This window comes from Gigantopelta aegis, chromosome 14 (assembly GCF_016097555.1).
Source record: "Gigantopelta aegis isolate Gae_Host chromosome 14, Gae_host_genome, whole genome shotgun sequence".
NCBI classification, from domain to species: Eukaryota; Metazoa; Mollusca; class Gastropoda; order Neomphalida; family Peltospiridae; genus Gigantopelta; species Gigantopelta aegis.
In genome coordinates, this window is record NC_054712.1 from 1,296,728 (window position 1) to 1,315,445 (window position 18,718).

Here is an 18,718-nt window from a genome sequence, read left to right on the forward strand (position 1 = left end):
CGTCTCATAAATAATATATTCATGCCATCTCGGTAAATACCAAGAAAATATAGAACATCTAAAATTCTGAACATAGTTTTAAAGTCTGGCGACACGGACAACCTTTTTTAGACGCATTTTTGGCTGCAATACAATCTAGACGGTGCTTAATTGATGTCCAAGTGTATATGTTAATTAATAATGCAACAGCTCCATCCTCAATACTTGAAATACGTATAGACTATTATATACATCAATGTCAGCCTTTTCATGACAAAGTTAATATACCACCAATCTATTGAATATGTCTTGACACGACTAATATACGACCGATATATTGACCACGCACATCTATCAACAGTAAAAACAAAATCGAAACTATTTTACTATCGCGTTATGGTCCAGCGGTAATTTGATTTATATAAAGATCAAGACATTTTTAAGAGATCCGTTTTTGAAGGTTTGTGTTTGACAAATCAAGTGTCTTAAAACGGAACGGAAATGACCCTGCGATTTCTCATATATTGCTGTTACATACTCCCCGTTTTCTTGGATGCAAGTAAGTAATGTTTTAAGCTAATAACAGAAACAGAAACGAAAGTTATAACATTCGTGTTTTAGTGTTTGTATGAAGTCTAATCCATGTTTTATAACCGTAATTACTATGACACTGTTTTGAGTGAGTCGTGAAATAAATAACTACTATATAATCAAATGTTCATTATTTGTTACCTATACTTGTACATACTTATATATTTACAAATTGAACGTTCGCATCAAAAACAGGATTTACACACTGTATGAACAGCGTGGCAATATATATATAATACTTACTGACGTATGAATAGTCATTTTATGACTATGAAATGACGAAAATAGCTAAAACGGTATATGATATGTCGTAAACATTTCGAACGTCAAAATGGTCAGTCAGATAATAGTATTTGGTGCGATTTAAAGTTATGTATATATACATATATACATACATACATGCGTACGTGCCTACATACATACATATATATATATATATATATATATATATATATATATATATATATATAATTCACGCGTTACAGACAAGTCAATTTCAGCCAGTTGTGTTTATTTAAATTGTTATCACATGTATATGTGCTAACTGTCTGTGTTATCAAAAATAATTAACGACGTCCTCACCATATATATATATATATATATATATATATATATATATATATATATATATATATATATGTATATATATATGTATGTATGTATGTATGTATGTATGTATGTGTGTGTGTGTGCGTGCGTGCGTGCGTGCGTGCGTGCGTGGTGTGCGTGCGAGAGAGAGAGAGAGAGAGAGAGAGAGAGAGAGAGAGAGAGAGCAGAACAATTGACCTGCCTTGTGGCGGTCATTCCGCGTTACTGTCATGGACATTAACCTTGATTGTGAAGCGAATATATTATATCTAACGTTGGTTATAAAGCACACTTTGTGGATAATTCTTTTTTATAGCATTCGCTAGAGTACCATGCAAAATTTATAAAACTCGTTTGGAATTTAGTTTTTTTCAGTAACAAATTCCCAAACTCATTGCATAAATTCTGTATGGCACTTCCGCACATGCAGTAATATATATTATATATTTTATTGTATTCCTAGTATATGACATTGACGATACCGAAACACGAGGTAATAATATTTCTATCATATAATCTCAAGCTTGTCTTTTTGAATGGAGATGACGTCAAACGCGAATGACGTCATTTCGGATATCTTTACACAAAAATAAACCAGTATTAAACGGGGTTTTTTATTTTCTGAACGGTAGACAAGGATATCTAAACAAGGATATATATATATATATATATTCTCTTTCCTCATTAGATTCCCTTGAGTGTTCGGAACCGGCTCCTGTTGCCAATGCTTTCCGTGTCTGGGAAGGAGGAACAGCCGGAAGTGACGTCACATATATCTGTCTGTTCGGCTACGTTCACACTTCCGGTGATCTGATCAGGGTATGCAACTCGACGGATGGGGATTATTCAGGCGAGCCGCCTGGTTGTACACGTAAGTCTGTTTTACGTCGTAGTCACTTATTGGAACGATAACAGAGTAATACATGGGATTGGTTTGAAAGGCATACTGTCACGGATTTAAGGAACGTATTTATCTAAACATGGATAATAAATAAAAATTACATTAATTGTTGGAAACCAAATCTAGCTATCGCATCACCTAAACTGAACCATGATGGAGTGAAATCAATGTCATCTTTCTCGGCAATTTTAGTTTTTGAATTATGGACCATTGCCATAATTCAATTATTTTTTTACAAAATGTCATTAATAAATGGAGTATGGTGGTTATGAAGATGGTTGAATAAAGTACATTTAGGGGCAAATCAAATGATTTGTGTTCAGGTAATACTCTGTTAGACCATTAAATAGGTCAGTGGTCTGTGACAGTATGCCTTTAAACCGCAGATATATTAGTCCAGTTTTCACATCATTGTAAAATGACCGCTGAAAAACTGTTTCTATAATTACACACAGTATACATTATATAGATCGCAATACACATAAATCACTTTCTTTTGTTCTTACCATGACCCATCTCCCATACCAGTGTCATTTTTTGTGTGAAATAGTTATACGATGCTTGTAAATGTCCAGCTGTTAAAGGGACATTCCTGAGTTTGCTGCATTGTAAGATGTTTCCGACTAATAAACTATTTCTACGATTAAACTTACATATTAAATATATTTTCGTGTTTAGAATATCAGTGTCTGTATATTCAATGTGTTTCTGGTCGTCTTAATATTTGAAAGAAGCCCAAACTGGATTTTGTCTTCAAATAATTCCATACGTACGAAAAAACTATATTTTATGAAATAAAATAAACAAGTAACCTAGTAAAAATATTAGAAATATCAAAAACACGTTTAATATATAGCCACTAATATTTTATGCAGAAAAATATATTTGATATGTAATTAGAATCGTTAAAAAGTATGTTAGTCGATAACATCTTGAAAACTGCAGCAAACTCAGGAATGTCCCTTTAACTGTAAACCCGAAGTTGCGACGTTTTGTGAATTTGGTTCCAGCTTGATAAGCAATTGGCGAACATCCTTGAAGGTGATTCATGGATATTGTCATAGCTGTACTTATTCTTTTTGAGGTTTTTCCGCTACTAGTTTTGATTTAATAAACTAGTTTGTACGTATTCAATTTTTATGTCCGTCTGGTGCTAATTTGTTTTAGTAAAGTATTTTGGGCGTGGCAGTCCTCTTTGTGGCGGTAAAGAGGGATGAAATCTCCAGTAAAGGATCTCCTCAGGAGTGGCTGTCTTCCTATAGAAGAGGCACCGGATAGAGATTCGTGGAATCAACCACTATTTTGCCGAATGCCCATTCGACTCTGCATTGTGCAAATATACGGCCCTGATCATGCATTGCGGTTTTGAAGTTCGGATTCTATAACAGGAAGATCGGACAGACAGTAGGATCGCGTTCCTTTCCCGGTAGTCCAGTTCTGTTTACGTGCGAGAAATACACTAGAGTTAGTGTTCAAATAAGAAACATAAAAGAACACAATAAAAGAACACCCTGTCAATTTCAAAATTTCAAGTAACTACAGTGTGTTTAAGAACCCTCCAAAACCCCCATATATGTTTTCTTCAATCAGATGCTACAGACCGTTAGTTTGATTATTATGGAGTTCCCCCATATTATTAAATCTGTTCTCCCATAATATCAAATCTGTTCACCCATAATATTAAATCTCTTCTCCCATAATAGTAAATCTGTTCACCCGTAATATTAATTTTGTTCACCAGAAATATTAAATCTGTTCACCCGTAATATTAAATGTGTTCACCAGTAATATTAAATCTGTTCACCCGTAATATTAAATCTGTTCACCCATAATATTAAATCTGTTGTCCCATATTAAATCTGTTCACCCATAATATTAAATCTATTCACCCATAATATTAAATCTGTTCACCGTAATCTTAAATCTGTTCTCCCATAATATTAAATCTGTTCACCCATAATATTAGATATGGACGACAAAGCTGTTACCGTATCTCGCACAATGTTAAGTCGAATGGGCATTTGTGAAAATAGCAGTTACACACAGAATCAGTCGGTTTCGGACAGGGGTGTCGGGTTTCTTCATGTGGCGCTTGTAGTAGTCAACAGAGTGTCAGTATAATATGAGAAAATAAAAAAGTCTAAGCTAAAGGTCTGTGTTATTCCCCATCGTTGTGCAGCGGTTAGAACATCCTCACGAGTTTACCTGAGAGTGGCGAATACAGGACATATTCGGTATCTGTTAGACGATTCCATGACACCCAATAGTCGATATGTATTTTTGTGCTGGAGTGTCGTTAAACATTCATTCTGTTAGACGTTTTTAAAACACGTTTTATAACCATTTGTGATAATGTTTTCAAATGCGTTTGTTTTTGTCTTTTCGAAGATTTTATTTGTAACTTTGTAGTATGTTGGGTTGGTCGTTCGCGGCAATCTGATTATAATTAGCTCTACTGGTCTACCAGTAGATCTAACATCATTGCGTGGACTCCCATGTCCAATCTGATTAAAATTAGCTCTACTGGGTCTACCAGTAGATCTAACAGCATTGCGTGGACTTCCATGTCCATGTGACATTGTATCTATAAATAACAATTTAAATATCAACCAATTACACTTCGCCTTTTATAGCGTTATTCGGAAGGAAACAAATTCTAAAAATATCGGGCGAGACTATTTATGCCATATACGATCTTGTTGGTCTATTTCAACATAAAAAACAGGGGGGAAAATGCAGTAATAAACACTGGATTGTATACTAGTATAAGCAGATTTTATGGCTATACCGTCACGTGTTTTTTGTTGGGGGGTTTTCGTCTTGAAACGAATTTTATATAAAATTTTATATTGAAATTAGTTTCCGGCATACTTCGTAATTCACCCGAATCATTTCGTATACCATCGGCATAATCCCGAATGTTTTCAAATTCTTTTCAAATCACTGGCATGATTTTGCAAGTAAGGTTTTGATTGGTCGAATGAAAGGTCAACTGGACATGAGCTCCAGCGGGGAGCTGTTAGATTCACATGTAATAGTAATTAAACAGTGGCGCTAATTTTAATTAGATTTGTCGTTCGCAGCTGGTTAATGTTTTGTCTTGATAATTCGGTTCAATATAGGTTTGTTCACCACAACTACATACACTGTTTTCGTGGTCTGACCATGGCTTTGTTTCTTTATCTTTTTTTCTCTTTTAGAATTTTATTTTTAAAAAAATGTTGGTATTTAATGTTAATATGCTTCATTGTGTGTTTCACAAATGTGACTTTCACTGACGTTATTGATCTTCACATAATTGATGCGTTTACCTTAATTCCACCACCCAATAGCCGATGCATTTTTCGTGTTGAGGTGTCGTTAAACATCCACTAATTCAATCTTTCTTCGATGTCTAAACTATATTTGTTGATAATTTTGGAATTGTAAATTGATGTTGATTAACAAATAACATAGTTTGACAGCATTGGCCGATACAGTTCTTTGCATGCTGGGGTGTCGTTAAACACTTATCCATTCATTCATTCGTTCGTCCGTTCGTCCGTTCGTCCGTTCGTCCCTTCATTCGTTCATTTATTCATTCATTCGTTTGTTCGTTCGTTCGTTCGTTCATTTATTTATTTATTTATTTATTCATTCATTTATTCATTCATTCATTCATTCATTCATTCATTCATTCATTTTCATTCATTCATTCATTCATTCATTCATTCATTCATTCATTCATTCATTCATTTATACTCTCTAACCATGACCCAAATAAAAAGCAAGGGTGATACAAATTTCTTAAAAGGGCAATTTCAGTTTCTCCAAGGGTAATGATCCGATCAAGATCCCAAAGGGAGCGATATTTGTAGGGAAGCTCGGGAACAATAAGAATACACAGATACGCGTTGTCATGGCAATTTAATGTTCTATATTGTGGGTGATGAATAAAACAAAAACAAAAACCCACTAGAAAGTTCATTTCAAACGTGCAGGTGGGGGACACTGGAGGTCACGGGACCCCTTTGACTTTGCCCCCTAATTATCCGTCCATGAACAGGGCGGGGCCAACATTGCCAATATCCGTGCATAGGACCTTGTGACTTTACTACAACAAAGAATTGTGCGGTGAGTAAGATATTAACGGTGCAGTTCTTTGTTCTAGTATGAATGCAACATCTCACCGATCCTTGCATATGATCTATAAACAGACCAACTTGCAAGCAGCAATCACTTGAGACAATTACTCCCTGAAGGAAGGTTGATTGTTAAACTTTGATGCGGCACCTAGTGGATTTGAAATAACACTGAACATTTGCTGTATGACACCACTACTAATTGCATGGAAATTCCTGATAAGAAAGAAACAAACAATAACTAAAAATCCTCTATATGGAAGGAAATAATATAAGTTGTAGAAGCATCACGAGGGGTATATGGCTTTTTATGTACCCTCTGTGTGTTCTTTTACCCCGAGCCGAAGGCGAGGGGGTAAAAGAGCACACAGAGGGTACATAAAAAGCCATATACCCCGAGAGATGCTTCTACAACGAATTTATCTTGCCGACATGTTAAACCATATAGGCAAATAATCAAAATAACGCCAGAAAATAATTGTTAACAATTTATTAACGGAGCCGTACCACGCGGACGCGAACGAAACCACTTGCCAGTGACGAAAAATAGTTCCATCGATAAACAAGTTTTTAACTTCAAATGTTTGTAATACGAAATTGTCTGAAACAGATATTAATAACAAAAATAAAAAACACTTTTTTTTTATTAGAAATGTATGTAGTAAAAAAATAAAAATATTAAAAAAAAAAAACAACAACAACTGTTGCTAATAGCACATTAATACAATAACACCACGACCGTAATTAGGTGGCCGAGTTCAACATTGCAGCTTTTAAAAGTATTGAAATAGTGTATTTTATAGTAAAAATAAAATTAATTATGTATACTTGGTTGATTATCAATGTTATTTATAATCTAATTATTGCTTTAGCATTAACTGGGGCGGCTGGAAACTGTTGGAAATTACAGACGGGGTATAAGAGAATTTGGCTCCGCCCACAGGGGGATAAGGGATTTGTCCAACGGCAAACAACCAATGGGATTAAAGAATTTTACATGAAGGCGAGATAATAAAGATTAGTAGTTTACTATTTACCAAAAGTGCGGCCATTTAAAACATTTCATTTGCCAAAGTAAGCAAGAGTACGTTTAGGTAAAAATACTGAATTAAGTTGAACGCCTATCAATAAACTATATTCTAAATCTATAAATTTAATCCTGTTTTTGTTTGCACCGCCTGACACTGTCACGGTTATTATCAGCGTTGCTTCCGTATTCATTCTGAAAGCGCCTGCCATAACGAGTGTTCTTCATCTACAGATACAGAAGGATTACTGCTTATAGGATATTCTCGGTAATATAAATTAAATTCGCGTATTCATTATTCATTCCTGGGCTAAAGTTGTTTGGGTTTTTTGTTTTGTTTTTGTTTTTTTGTTTTTTTAACGACACTACAGAGCACATTGATTTATTAAAGGGACATTCCTGAGTTTGATGCAATTTTTAAGATGTTATCGATTAACAGAGACTTTTTAACGATTGTAATTACACATCAACTATATTTTTTGTTTTTGCATAAAATATTAGTGGCTGTATATTAAACGTGTTTCTCATCGTTCGTTCTAATATTTGTACTAGGTTAAATTTCATTTTATTTCCTAAAATAGTGTTTTTTCGTACGTACGAAATTATTTGAAGACAAAATCCAGTTTGGGCTTCTTACAAATGTTAAAACGACCAGAAACAATTTGAATATACAGACACTGATATTCTAAACAAGAAAATATATTTAATATGTAAGTTTAATCGTTGAAATTTTTTATTAGTCGGAAACATTTTACAATGCAGCAAACTCAGGAATGTCCCTTTAATCATCGGCAATTGCCTATTGGATGTCAAACATTTGGTACTTTGGACGTATATAGGAAAGGAAACCCGCTACATATTTCCATTAGTAGCAAGGGGTATTTTATGGGCACCGTCCCGCAGACAGGATAGCACATATAATGGCCTTTGATATACAAGTCGTGGTTCACTGGCTGCAACGTGAAATAGCCCAATTGGCCCACCGACAGGGATCGATCCCAGACCGATGACACCCAATAGCGGATATATTTTTCATGCTGGGGTGTCGTTAAACATTCATTCATTCATTCCCAGGCCGAAAGCGCACCAGATGAACGCTTTACCACTGGGCTACGTGAATTCATCTACATTGCCAATGGCCGATAGTTCGTACCCAGCTTTCAGGACTTTGATGACAGAGCCTTTTCCCAACTCATAGTAAGACGCTACGGTGTCTCATCCCGAAATGACATGAGCTGGTAAACTGTTCTTGACAATTTGTGAATGCTTGGCCAGTGTCGACTTGATGTCGACTTGATGTCCACTATCGCCCTTTCTTTGAGGGAGATTCCATGATGCGTGAGTGGTACATCCAGTCTTGCCTGATGGTAACGGTGAAGGAGCAGCAAGAACACGTCTTTGTCATCAGAAACCACGGATATTTGATGGGATTCTCCAGCACACCTCAGGATTTGTTGGACAATGATGGTTTCAGTTTGTTCCTGCTGATTTCCTAGATCATATCGGCTCCTTCTTTCTCCCATCCTGATCTTGATGGGGCATGGGTCCTCTCCTGTCACCACCAGCTTATGTTTGTTTGTGCTACGTAGATGGAAAAGCCTGTCTTGGGTCAGTTCCTCACATCGTAATAGGTTCAGCTGTTTCTTGTTGTCAATGGATGAAAAGACAACCTTCTGAACCGGTAGCTTTGTTGATAGGAGGCGATGATGTTTTTTGCTGACCCCTGTTTCCTTGGCATCTCTGGCGACGGACTTTATATTGTAATCATAGTATATGTCGACGATGAGGTAGACATCACTGTCTGACAGGTATGCAATCATCCGTGTCTTAACATTGTCGATGAAATCAGCTATGGTGTCATCAGCTAGTCAGTAGATGGTCCAAATAAGGGCTGATCCATCAATGACGGTGACGTCTGCATCATCGGCATTCCTCCTGGAGACTTCGACCTAGAGTGACTTCTTCAATGTGGACTTGCTGTGGGAGCACCGCGAGTCTACTTTAACGACACCAGTTTGTTTGTTTATTTGTTTGTTTGTTTTCCAGTGGAGTGTGGTGTGCTGGCTGACGTAGTGGGAGCGTCACGAGTCTACTATAACGACATCAGTTTGTTTGTTTGTTTATGGGTTTGTTTTCTAGTTGAGTGCGGTGTACCGGCTGACGTTGTGGGAGCGTCACGAGTCTACTCTAACGACACCAGTCAGGGGAACGACGCCAACTACACGTGCTGGGATGGCTACCAGCTAATCAAAGGCACAGATAGAAGAGTGTGCAGTCTGTCTGAAGGACGCTGGGACAGAACGCCAATAGTCTGTTCAGGCATGCCTACTCTTTGTCATCAAATATATCGAGTCCACACAAACAAAGTCCACCAATATCAAAACCAACAACAAACAACCAAACAAACAACAACAACCAAACCAACAAAACAAAACAAACATCCACACACAAAAACGAAGAAAAAAAAGATGCAAATTATCGTCCGTTAGATACGTTTCCAAACAACACATTATATAATAAATGATGTCGAACAACCTTCCATATTCGTTTATCTATTTAACTGGTATTTATATCGAATCCTAATGCGAGCAAATCTGTAAGACCAATACTGAACAAAACAGCAGACAAGCCGATTACAAATGAAAAGGCCCTTTTTAAAGAAAACGACAGTTATTTACATTACATGCAAATATGTAATGCAAAGTATACAAAACGTAAGTTTATACTCCAATCTTTGTTATGAGTAAATAATGGTCCTCAGTGGGGTTCAGAACAAGCGCCTACCCACACAGGAATTGGATATTATTACTTCATATAACAAATAACATGGTTAAAAACAAGATTGCATACACATAGTTACATTCATACATATACTGACAGCCATAGAAAACGCAGCACTAACTCAAGTGTCATTAAATCAATGAAAGTAGCAAGCAAATTCTATTCAGGCACTGTATTACGAAAAAGACACTATTCTGCAAAGAGATGACAAAGTCAAAGAGGTTGGTAACATCCTTTAATTTCATTAACCAGCACTTATTGTGCGTGGGGTACCAAACAGAATTTATGGTAATGTGATACAAAATATTAATATCGGGTGTGACCACCATGGACATCCAATATGGCAGCAAAGCCACATCTCATTGAGCAGATGACCCCCTGATGAAAGCCTGGGAGATCTGATGTCACACGCGAACCAAATTTGCCTCCGAATGCTGAAGAGTGTAAGCAGGGGCAAGGTCGGGTGGCAGGGATGGCCATGGAAGAACATTGATGTGTTGCTGGTTCAGATAGGCCATGGTGAGTCTAGCCGTGTGAGGCCTGGCGTTATTATGTTCTAATATCTGTAGATGAGGGTTTGCTGCCATGTGGGGCATGACGTGGTTTTGGGGGTTTTGGACATCGTCTCTGTAGGTTTGGGCATTGTAACGTCCTCGGCAGATGTGAAGGTCTGTCCTACCCTGCATGCTGATTCCTCCCCATATCACACTACGACCTCCCCAACGATTCACCTCATGGATATAACAGCTGGCGTATTTTCACCACGTCTCCGCCACACCCGCATCCGCCCATCGGCATAGCTGAGACGAAATCTGGATTCATCTGTAAAGATCAAACAATAGTTTGATAAATAACAACGTTCTTCGCGTTGCTTGGCTTTTCACAGTACCAGTGGTATTTATGCGCCATAGGGCCTTTTCACCTCTCAACCACCAGGTGCCTTCGCTCAATATCCAGGAACATGATTTTGTGGAAATAGTTCTCTTCTGGCCACATTATTAAATTGTAATAAAATCGAACTTGTATAACAAGCATTAAAACACGTTTTAATGTATACGAAATACAGGGACTGGGTGAGGTGGGAATACGATAGAGAGAACAGAGAATCACAGTTACATAGACATAACATAGAATCACAGTTACATAGACACAACAGATAATCACAATTATATAGACACAACAGATAATCACAGTTACAAAGACATAACAGAGAATCACAGTTACATAGACAAACAGAGAATAACAGTTACATAGACACAACAGAGAATCACAGTTACATGGACACAACAGATAATCATAGTTACATAGACAAAACAGATAATCACAGTTACATAGTGTTATGATAATCTGGTTTTAAGTTAAATCTGGCTTTGGGTTATGTAATATGGACGTTTTTATCGTCGGGTGAAAATTCAAGTAAAAATATGGAAGATTATGTGTTTCGCTGGCTGGAGAAAATAAAATATAACTGTGGCGGACATATCTCATTATGTCCTATCATGTGTTTAAACAACGACGGCGTGCTGAAATAATAAAATAATGACTTACCTGGAGAGCAAACATGTGTTCGGCAAGGTGGCTGACATTTTGTTTTTGTCTGTTCGTATAGCCAGACCGTGATCTGTGGAGCACCTGTCTGGTGGCTTTTCGTTTTTGGAATGATTTGATTGGTCGGCGAATTAATTTACATCGTAAGTTATGAGTTCTGCACGATGTTCTTGTGGAGTGCATTCTGTTGCACACGTCTTCAGATGCCTATATAAACTGGGAATCAACGCACAATCTTCAGAACTCGAAGTTAGAGTATCTCCTGTCCAGCACCGTCAGAAGTTACCACGTCAACAAAGCATGAAGGAGCGGCGACCGGTCATCTTGTTTAGCAGCCCTTGGCAGTCGTGCATTGAACTTTTCGTGATGGACTGATTTTCGTTTGGTGACTATTAGTTAATAACTTAAACGCCAGAATTCTGTGGGAAAACTTTATGTATTTAAACATATATATTTTATATAAAAACATTTAAACACTTGCTACTTGTTATGTAATTTTGTCAAGAACGTGTGTGCTCAATGTTTTAGCTATTTAGTCAATTTATTAATCGGGCAATTAGTTTATTGCATTGAATAACGTGATATTAAATATCACACAGTCTATATCTAATAATTGTATTTAATTGCATGTGATAACCTGTACACATGGCAATTGTTTAGTACCATGATTGGATAATTCGGATTTATCAATCTTGGTACACGTGACTTCTGCGGTCTATTAAAGTTTTTAATCCAGTTAGTGGTTATTGTGGATCGGGAAGGTCACAAATGGGGGCTCGTCCGGGATCTTTTTTGTAATATATGTCCTTGGATGGTATTAGGAGATTACAAATTGATCTATTTTGATTATTAGAATAGATGATAATAGTTGACTAGTTAGAGTTTTATTTTGAGCACACGTTTTGACAATTACATAATCAAGTTCACATGGATAGCATATGGTCAGTAGAACAAGTAGTTGATAATTTTATATCTAGTTTAGATGAAACTGAGATAAATTATTTAACTGTAGCACGGTTGAAAGAAATTGCTGAACACGTAGGATTAGAGTTGGACATTGGTTTGAAGAAAGCTGAAATAAAATCGTTGGTGATAGATTTCTTAAGAAATATGGCAGAAAGTAAAATTCAGTTAGATTCAAAGGTGTATACTGGTAGGGAAATTGGTAGTGTTGAACTTGATAATGAAGATAGTTTAGCTATGTTGAAACTTAAGTTGGACTTTCAGAGAGAACAATTAATGTATGAGAGGGAACAAAGAAATTTGGAGAGAGAAAATGAGAGGGAACAAAGAAATTTGGAGAGAGAAGATAGAGAAAAACATAGAGAATGGGAGACAACACAAAGATCTCTCGATAGGGATATTAAAAGTAGAGAGTTGGATAACTATAGCAAGTTTGATCCACAAAGATATATTAGGATGGTTCCTATTTTTAATGAAAATCAAGTTGATGAATTTTTTGATTGTTTTGAAAAGATAGCTCTTGGGGCTGAATGGCCAAAACGGTATTGGTGTTTATTGTTGCAATCTGCTTTGAAAGGTAAAGCACAAATGGCTTATGCAGCGCTTTCTGTTGATGATTCTTCGTCATATGACTTAGTTAAAGCTGCTATTTTAAGAGCTTATGAAAAGGTGCCTGAGGTGTACCAACAAGATTTTCGAAATCTTAGGATTTCAGGTGGACAATCTTATTTAGAGTTTGCCAAAGAAAAAGAAAGGTTATTTCGGAAATGGTGTAGTTCAAAGTCTGTGAATAATGATTGTGGGAAATTAGAAGAACTCATTCTTATAGAAGAGTTTATGAGAGGTTTGCCATCAGAAGTGGTAATTCACTTACAGGTGCTTGAACCAAGTACATTAGCTGAGGCAGCTATAATGGCTGATAAATTTGTTTTAGCAAACCGTAAACCTGATTTCAGTAATAAACCGAAGTCACAAAGTTATACTTTCAAACAAAGTGGAAGCAGTAGAGATGGTTCAGTTAGGAATAATAATACACCGCGAGATATGGGTAAATCTCAAGATCAGAAAAATTCGGGATCACTCCAGTGTTTTTATTGTAAAAGAATGGGTCACATTAGACGTGATTGCCGGAAATTGAAATATGATCTTGGAAGTGGCAATCGTTCTGGGCACACACATTTTGTATCTCAGTTGTCTGAACCTTTGAATTCAAAATGTCAAATTAAAGATGCGTTATCTAGGGTTAAGAAAAGAAATCCAAGGTTTGAACCATTTCTGACTTCTGGTCATGTGGTTACATCACACGATGGTGATGTGAAACAATCTATAGTGATTTTGCGAGATACTGGTGCTGAACGAACAATCTTACTTGAAAAAGAATTGTTAGATAAGGACAACACATTTTTGGGCGAGTATATTACTTTGTCCACAGTTGAAGGTACTATATCTAGTCCGTTACATACTGTCGAGTTGGATAGTGATTTGGTTAAAGGCAGTATTGTGGTAGCAGCGGTTAGCCATATACCAATTGCGGGTGTATCATTATTGTTAGGGAATGATGTAGCTCAGGAAAGGGTTATTCCTGTACCCATTATGACTGAAATTCCTGAAACTGATGTTGAAACAGAAAAGTTATCTGATGTGATTGATAACATCTTTCCCGCATGTGTTACAACTCGGTCTCAAAACAAAAAGTTGCACAGGAAAATTAGGGTTGAGAATGAGGTTGCCAATAAAAATTGGGATATTTCTGATTTAGGTGATACTTTTATTGGTCATGATTCTGCGCCCGAATTAGGTTCAAATCTGGAAAATGGTTCAGATCGGGAAAAATGTTTTGACCATGAAGTAGGTAACCCAGAAGAAGAAAAAATATTGCAACAGTTACCAGATGACAATGATAGGTTAATTTTAAATCTTAACCATGATCAGTTTATTCTTGAGCAACAAGCTGATAGTGAATTACAAATCCTTTCAAAGGAAGTGTTAGAAAAATCCGAGTTGGATGAAGAACCAGTTGGCTATTATTTCGAAAATGGTGTTTTAATGAGAAAGTTTCGAGATAAACATTCACAGAATAATGATTGGCAGGTGATGCATCAAATCGTTGTTCCTAAAAGTTGTCGGAAAACTGTGTTGAGTTTAGCTCATGATGGTCCATTAGCAGGGCATTCAGGGGTACGTAAAACGTATCAAAGGATTTTGAAACAATTTCATTGGCCGCATTTACATCGTGATGTTGTTAGGTATTGTTTAACCTGTAAAACATGTCAGATTGTTGGTAAACCCAATCAAAGTATTAAACCAGCTAGTTTGATACCCATTCCCGCAGTTAATGAAGCTTTCAGTGAGGTTATAGTTGATTGCGTTGGTCCTTTACCTCGCACTGTTCATGGTAAAGAATACTTATTGACCGTTCTTTGCAAAAATACACGGTTTCCTGAAGCCATACCTCTGAGCAATATTAGGGCTAAAACAGTTGTTGAGGAATTGATTAAAATCTTTACTCGATATGGATTTCCGAAATTCATTCAAACTGATCAAGGTAGCAATTTCACTTCGAAATTGTTTCAGCAAGTGATGGATGAATTGGCCATTAAACATCATTTTTCTTCTGCTTATCATCCTGAAACCCAAGGTGCGTTGGAACGATTTCATGGAACTTTGAAATCCATGATTCGAAAGTTTTGCCTGGAAAAGGGTAAAGACTGGGATGAAGGTATTCATTTGCTGATGTTTGCGATTAGAGATACTTATCACGAATCCATGGGATTCACTCCTTTTGAAATGTTATATGGACATTCAGTTCGTGGTCCATTACAAATGTTACACGAGTTTTGGACAAACTCGGAGGTAAAAAGTGAAACTAGTGTGTTGAAATATGCGATTGATTTGCGGGAAAAATTGCAAACAGTTAGAGAAATATCCCGAAATGTGTTATCCGATAGTCAAGATAAAATGAAAACATGGTTTGATAAAAGAGCTAGAGATAGATCTTTCGATGCCGGGGAAGAAGTGTTAGTTTTGTTTCCTTTGGTTAATCAACCATTAAGTGCAAAATTTCAAGGACCGTATATTGTTGAAAAAAAAATCAGTGCGGTTGATTATGTCATCCGTACTCCTGATCGTAAAAAGAAAACTCAGCTTTGCCATGTTAATATGCTTAAAAATATTATAATCGGGAAAACGTCTTGGCTAATACAATAATTCTTTCAGGGATAGATTCTGATGTTAAGATGAAAGATGATAATTTTAATCCAGTTGAGCCGAAATTGGTAAATTCGAGGATATTGTTGAATCTTCATTTAAAAATCAGCCATTTAAGTGAAAAACAACAAAGTGATGTTCAACAAATCATTTCTGAATTTAGCCAAATTTTCCCAGATGTTCCCAGTCGAACAAATGTTATTAAACATGATGTTGATGTTGGTGATTCCAAGTCAATTAAGCAACATGCTTATCGAGTTAATCCACAAAAACAGGAACTTATCCGAAAAGAAATAGATTATATGCTTGAGAACGGCATTATTCAACCTAGTTTTAGTAACTGGAGTTCTCCTTGTTTACTTGTTCCTAAACCTGATGGTAGTGTACGGTTCTGTACAGATTTTCGCAAAGTTAATGCTGTGACCAAATCAGATTCGTTTCCTATCCCACGAATTGATGACTGCATTGATAAATTAGGAACTGCTAAGTATATTAGCAAGTTTGACCTTTTGAAAGGTTACTGGCAAATACCATTAACTAAACGGGCCAGAGAAATCTCTGCGTTTGTAACCGCTGATGGGTTATTCGAATATCTGGTTTGTCCATTTGGAATGAAAAATTCTCAGGCTACATTCCAAAGAATGATTAATCAGGTCATTTCTGGAGTAGAACAATGTCAGGCTTATGTTGATGATATTGTTGTTTATAGTCATAGTTGGAATCAGCATATTAGTCAAATCAAGGAACTGTTTGGTAGACTTTCTAAAGCCCGGTTGACTGTGAACTTGGGTAAAAGTGATTTTGCTAAAGCTACTGTTGTTTTTCTTGGACATGTGGTTGGTCAAGGGCAAGTAAGGCCACTTGAGGCCAAAGTTGAAAGCATTGATGCATTCGGCGTACCTAAAACAAGAAAACAGTTAATGAGATTTTTAGGAATGGCTGGGTATTATAGGAAATTTTGTAAAAATTTCAGTATAATTACTTTCCCTTTAACAAATTTACTCAAACAAAATGTTAAATACATTTGGACCAAAGAATGTCAAGATGCGTTCAATAGTGTGAAAAACATATTGAAAAGTAAACCTGTGCTTATGGCACCCGATTTTAGGAAACCTTTTCAATTGACTGTAGATGCTAGCGATATTGGAGCTGGTGCAGTTTTGTCACAATGCAATGAACAAGGAGTATTTCATCCTGTCGCTTACTTTTCTAGAAAGTTCAATAGTCATCAAAATAAATATTCAACTGTTGAAAAGGAAACATTATCACTGTTGTTGGCCTTGGATCATTTTGAGGTTTACGTGTGTAACCCAATTGAATCAATTATCGTTTGGACTGATCATAATCCCCTTGTGTTTTTACATAAAATGAAAAATAAAAATCAAAGATTGTTAAGGTGGTCTTTGCAGTTACAGGAATACGATCTTCAGATATGCCATATAAAGGGAAAGGAAAATGTGGTAGCAGATGCTTTATCTAGAATGGAATAAATAATTGAGATAATTGTTAGGTTAGTGGAAAATATAAGCATTAAGAAGATTAGTGTTATGCAATTCCTATAGTGTGTAAGGTTTTGTATATAGATAAGAATTACTGTAGGAATGTGTATATAGTTATTTTATGATATGGTATTTATAATATTGACCATATGAATGTGTTCCCAAGTGTGTATAATGAATAAAAAATATTGTTTTATTAAAACAATATTTTTGAAAAATTGGGGGGAGATGTTATGATAATCTGGTTTTAAGTTAAATCTGGCTTTGGGTTATGTAATATGGACGTTTTTATCGTCGGGTGAAAATTCAAGTAAAAATATGGAAGATTATGTGTTTCGCTGGCTGGAGAAAATAAAATATAACTGTGGCGGACATATCTCATTATGTCCTATCATGTGTTTAAACAACGACGGCGTGCTGAAATAATAAAATAATGACTTACCTGGAGAGCAAACATGTGTTCGGCAAGGTGGCTGACATTTTGTTTTTGTCTGTTCGTATAGCCAGACCGTGATCTGTGGAGCACCTGTCTGGTGGCTTTTCGTTTTTGGAATGATTTGATTGGTCGGCGAATTAATTTACATCGTAAGTTATGAGTTCTGCACGATGTTCTTGTGGAGTGCATTCTGTTGCACACGTCTTCAGATGCCTATATAAACTGGGAATCAACGCACAATCTTCAGAACTCGAAGTTAGAGTATCTCCTGTCCAGCACCGTCAGAAGTTACCACGTCAACAAAGCATGAAGGAGCGGCGACCGGTCATCTTGTTTAGCAGCCCTTGGCAGTCGTGCATTGAACTTTTCGTGATGGACTGATTTTCGTTTGGTGACTATTAGTTAATAACTTAAACGCCAGAATTCTGTGGGAAAACTTTATGTATTTAAACATATATATTTTATATAAAAACATTTAAACACTTGCTACTTGTTATGTAATTTTGTCAAGAACGTGTGTGCTCAATGTTTTAGCTATTTAGTCAATTTATTAATCGGGCAATTAGTTTATTGCATTGAATAACGTGATATTAAATATCACACAGTCTATATCTAATAATTGTATTTAATTGCATGTGATAACCTGTACACATGGCAATTGTTTAGTACCATGATTGGATAATTCGGATTTATCAATCTTGGTACACGTGACTTCTGCGGTCTATTAAAGTTTTTAATCCAGTTAGTGGTTATTGTGGATCGGGAAGGTCACAATAGACACAGGAGATAATCACAGTTATATACACATAACAGAGAATCACAGTTACATAGACATAACAAAGAATCACAGTCACATAGACAAACATAGAATAACAGTTACATAGACACAACAGAGAATCTAAGTTACATAGACACATCAGAGAACCACAGTTACATAGACACAACAGATAATCACAGTTACATAGACACAGCAGAGAACCATAATTACATAGACACAACAGAGAATCACAGTTACATAGACATAACAGAGAATCACAGTTACATAGACATAACAAAGAATCACAGTCACATAGACAA

General features: G+C 36.2%; 1 protein-coding gene across 1 annotated transcript; it reads right to left on the reverse strand.

Moving 5' to 3' along the window:
- Positions 1-15,844: 15,844 nt before the first annotated feature.
- LOC121388507 lies at positions 15,845-18,203 on the reverse strand. Its single transcript, XM_041519864.1, has 2 exons — positions 17,648-18,203; positions 15,845-16,606 (listed from the first exon to the last, which is right to left on the reverse strand). The coding sequence occupies exons 1-2, from the start codon at positions 17,683-17,685 to the stop codon at positions 16,288-16,290; spliced, it is 357 nt and encodes a 118-aa protein (XP_041375798.1). The 5' UTR covers positions 17,686-18,203; the 3' UTR covers positions 15,845-16,287.
- Between the last annotated feature and the right edge of the window lie 515 nt (positions 18,204-18,718).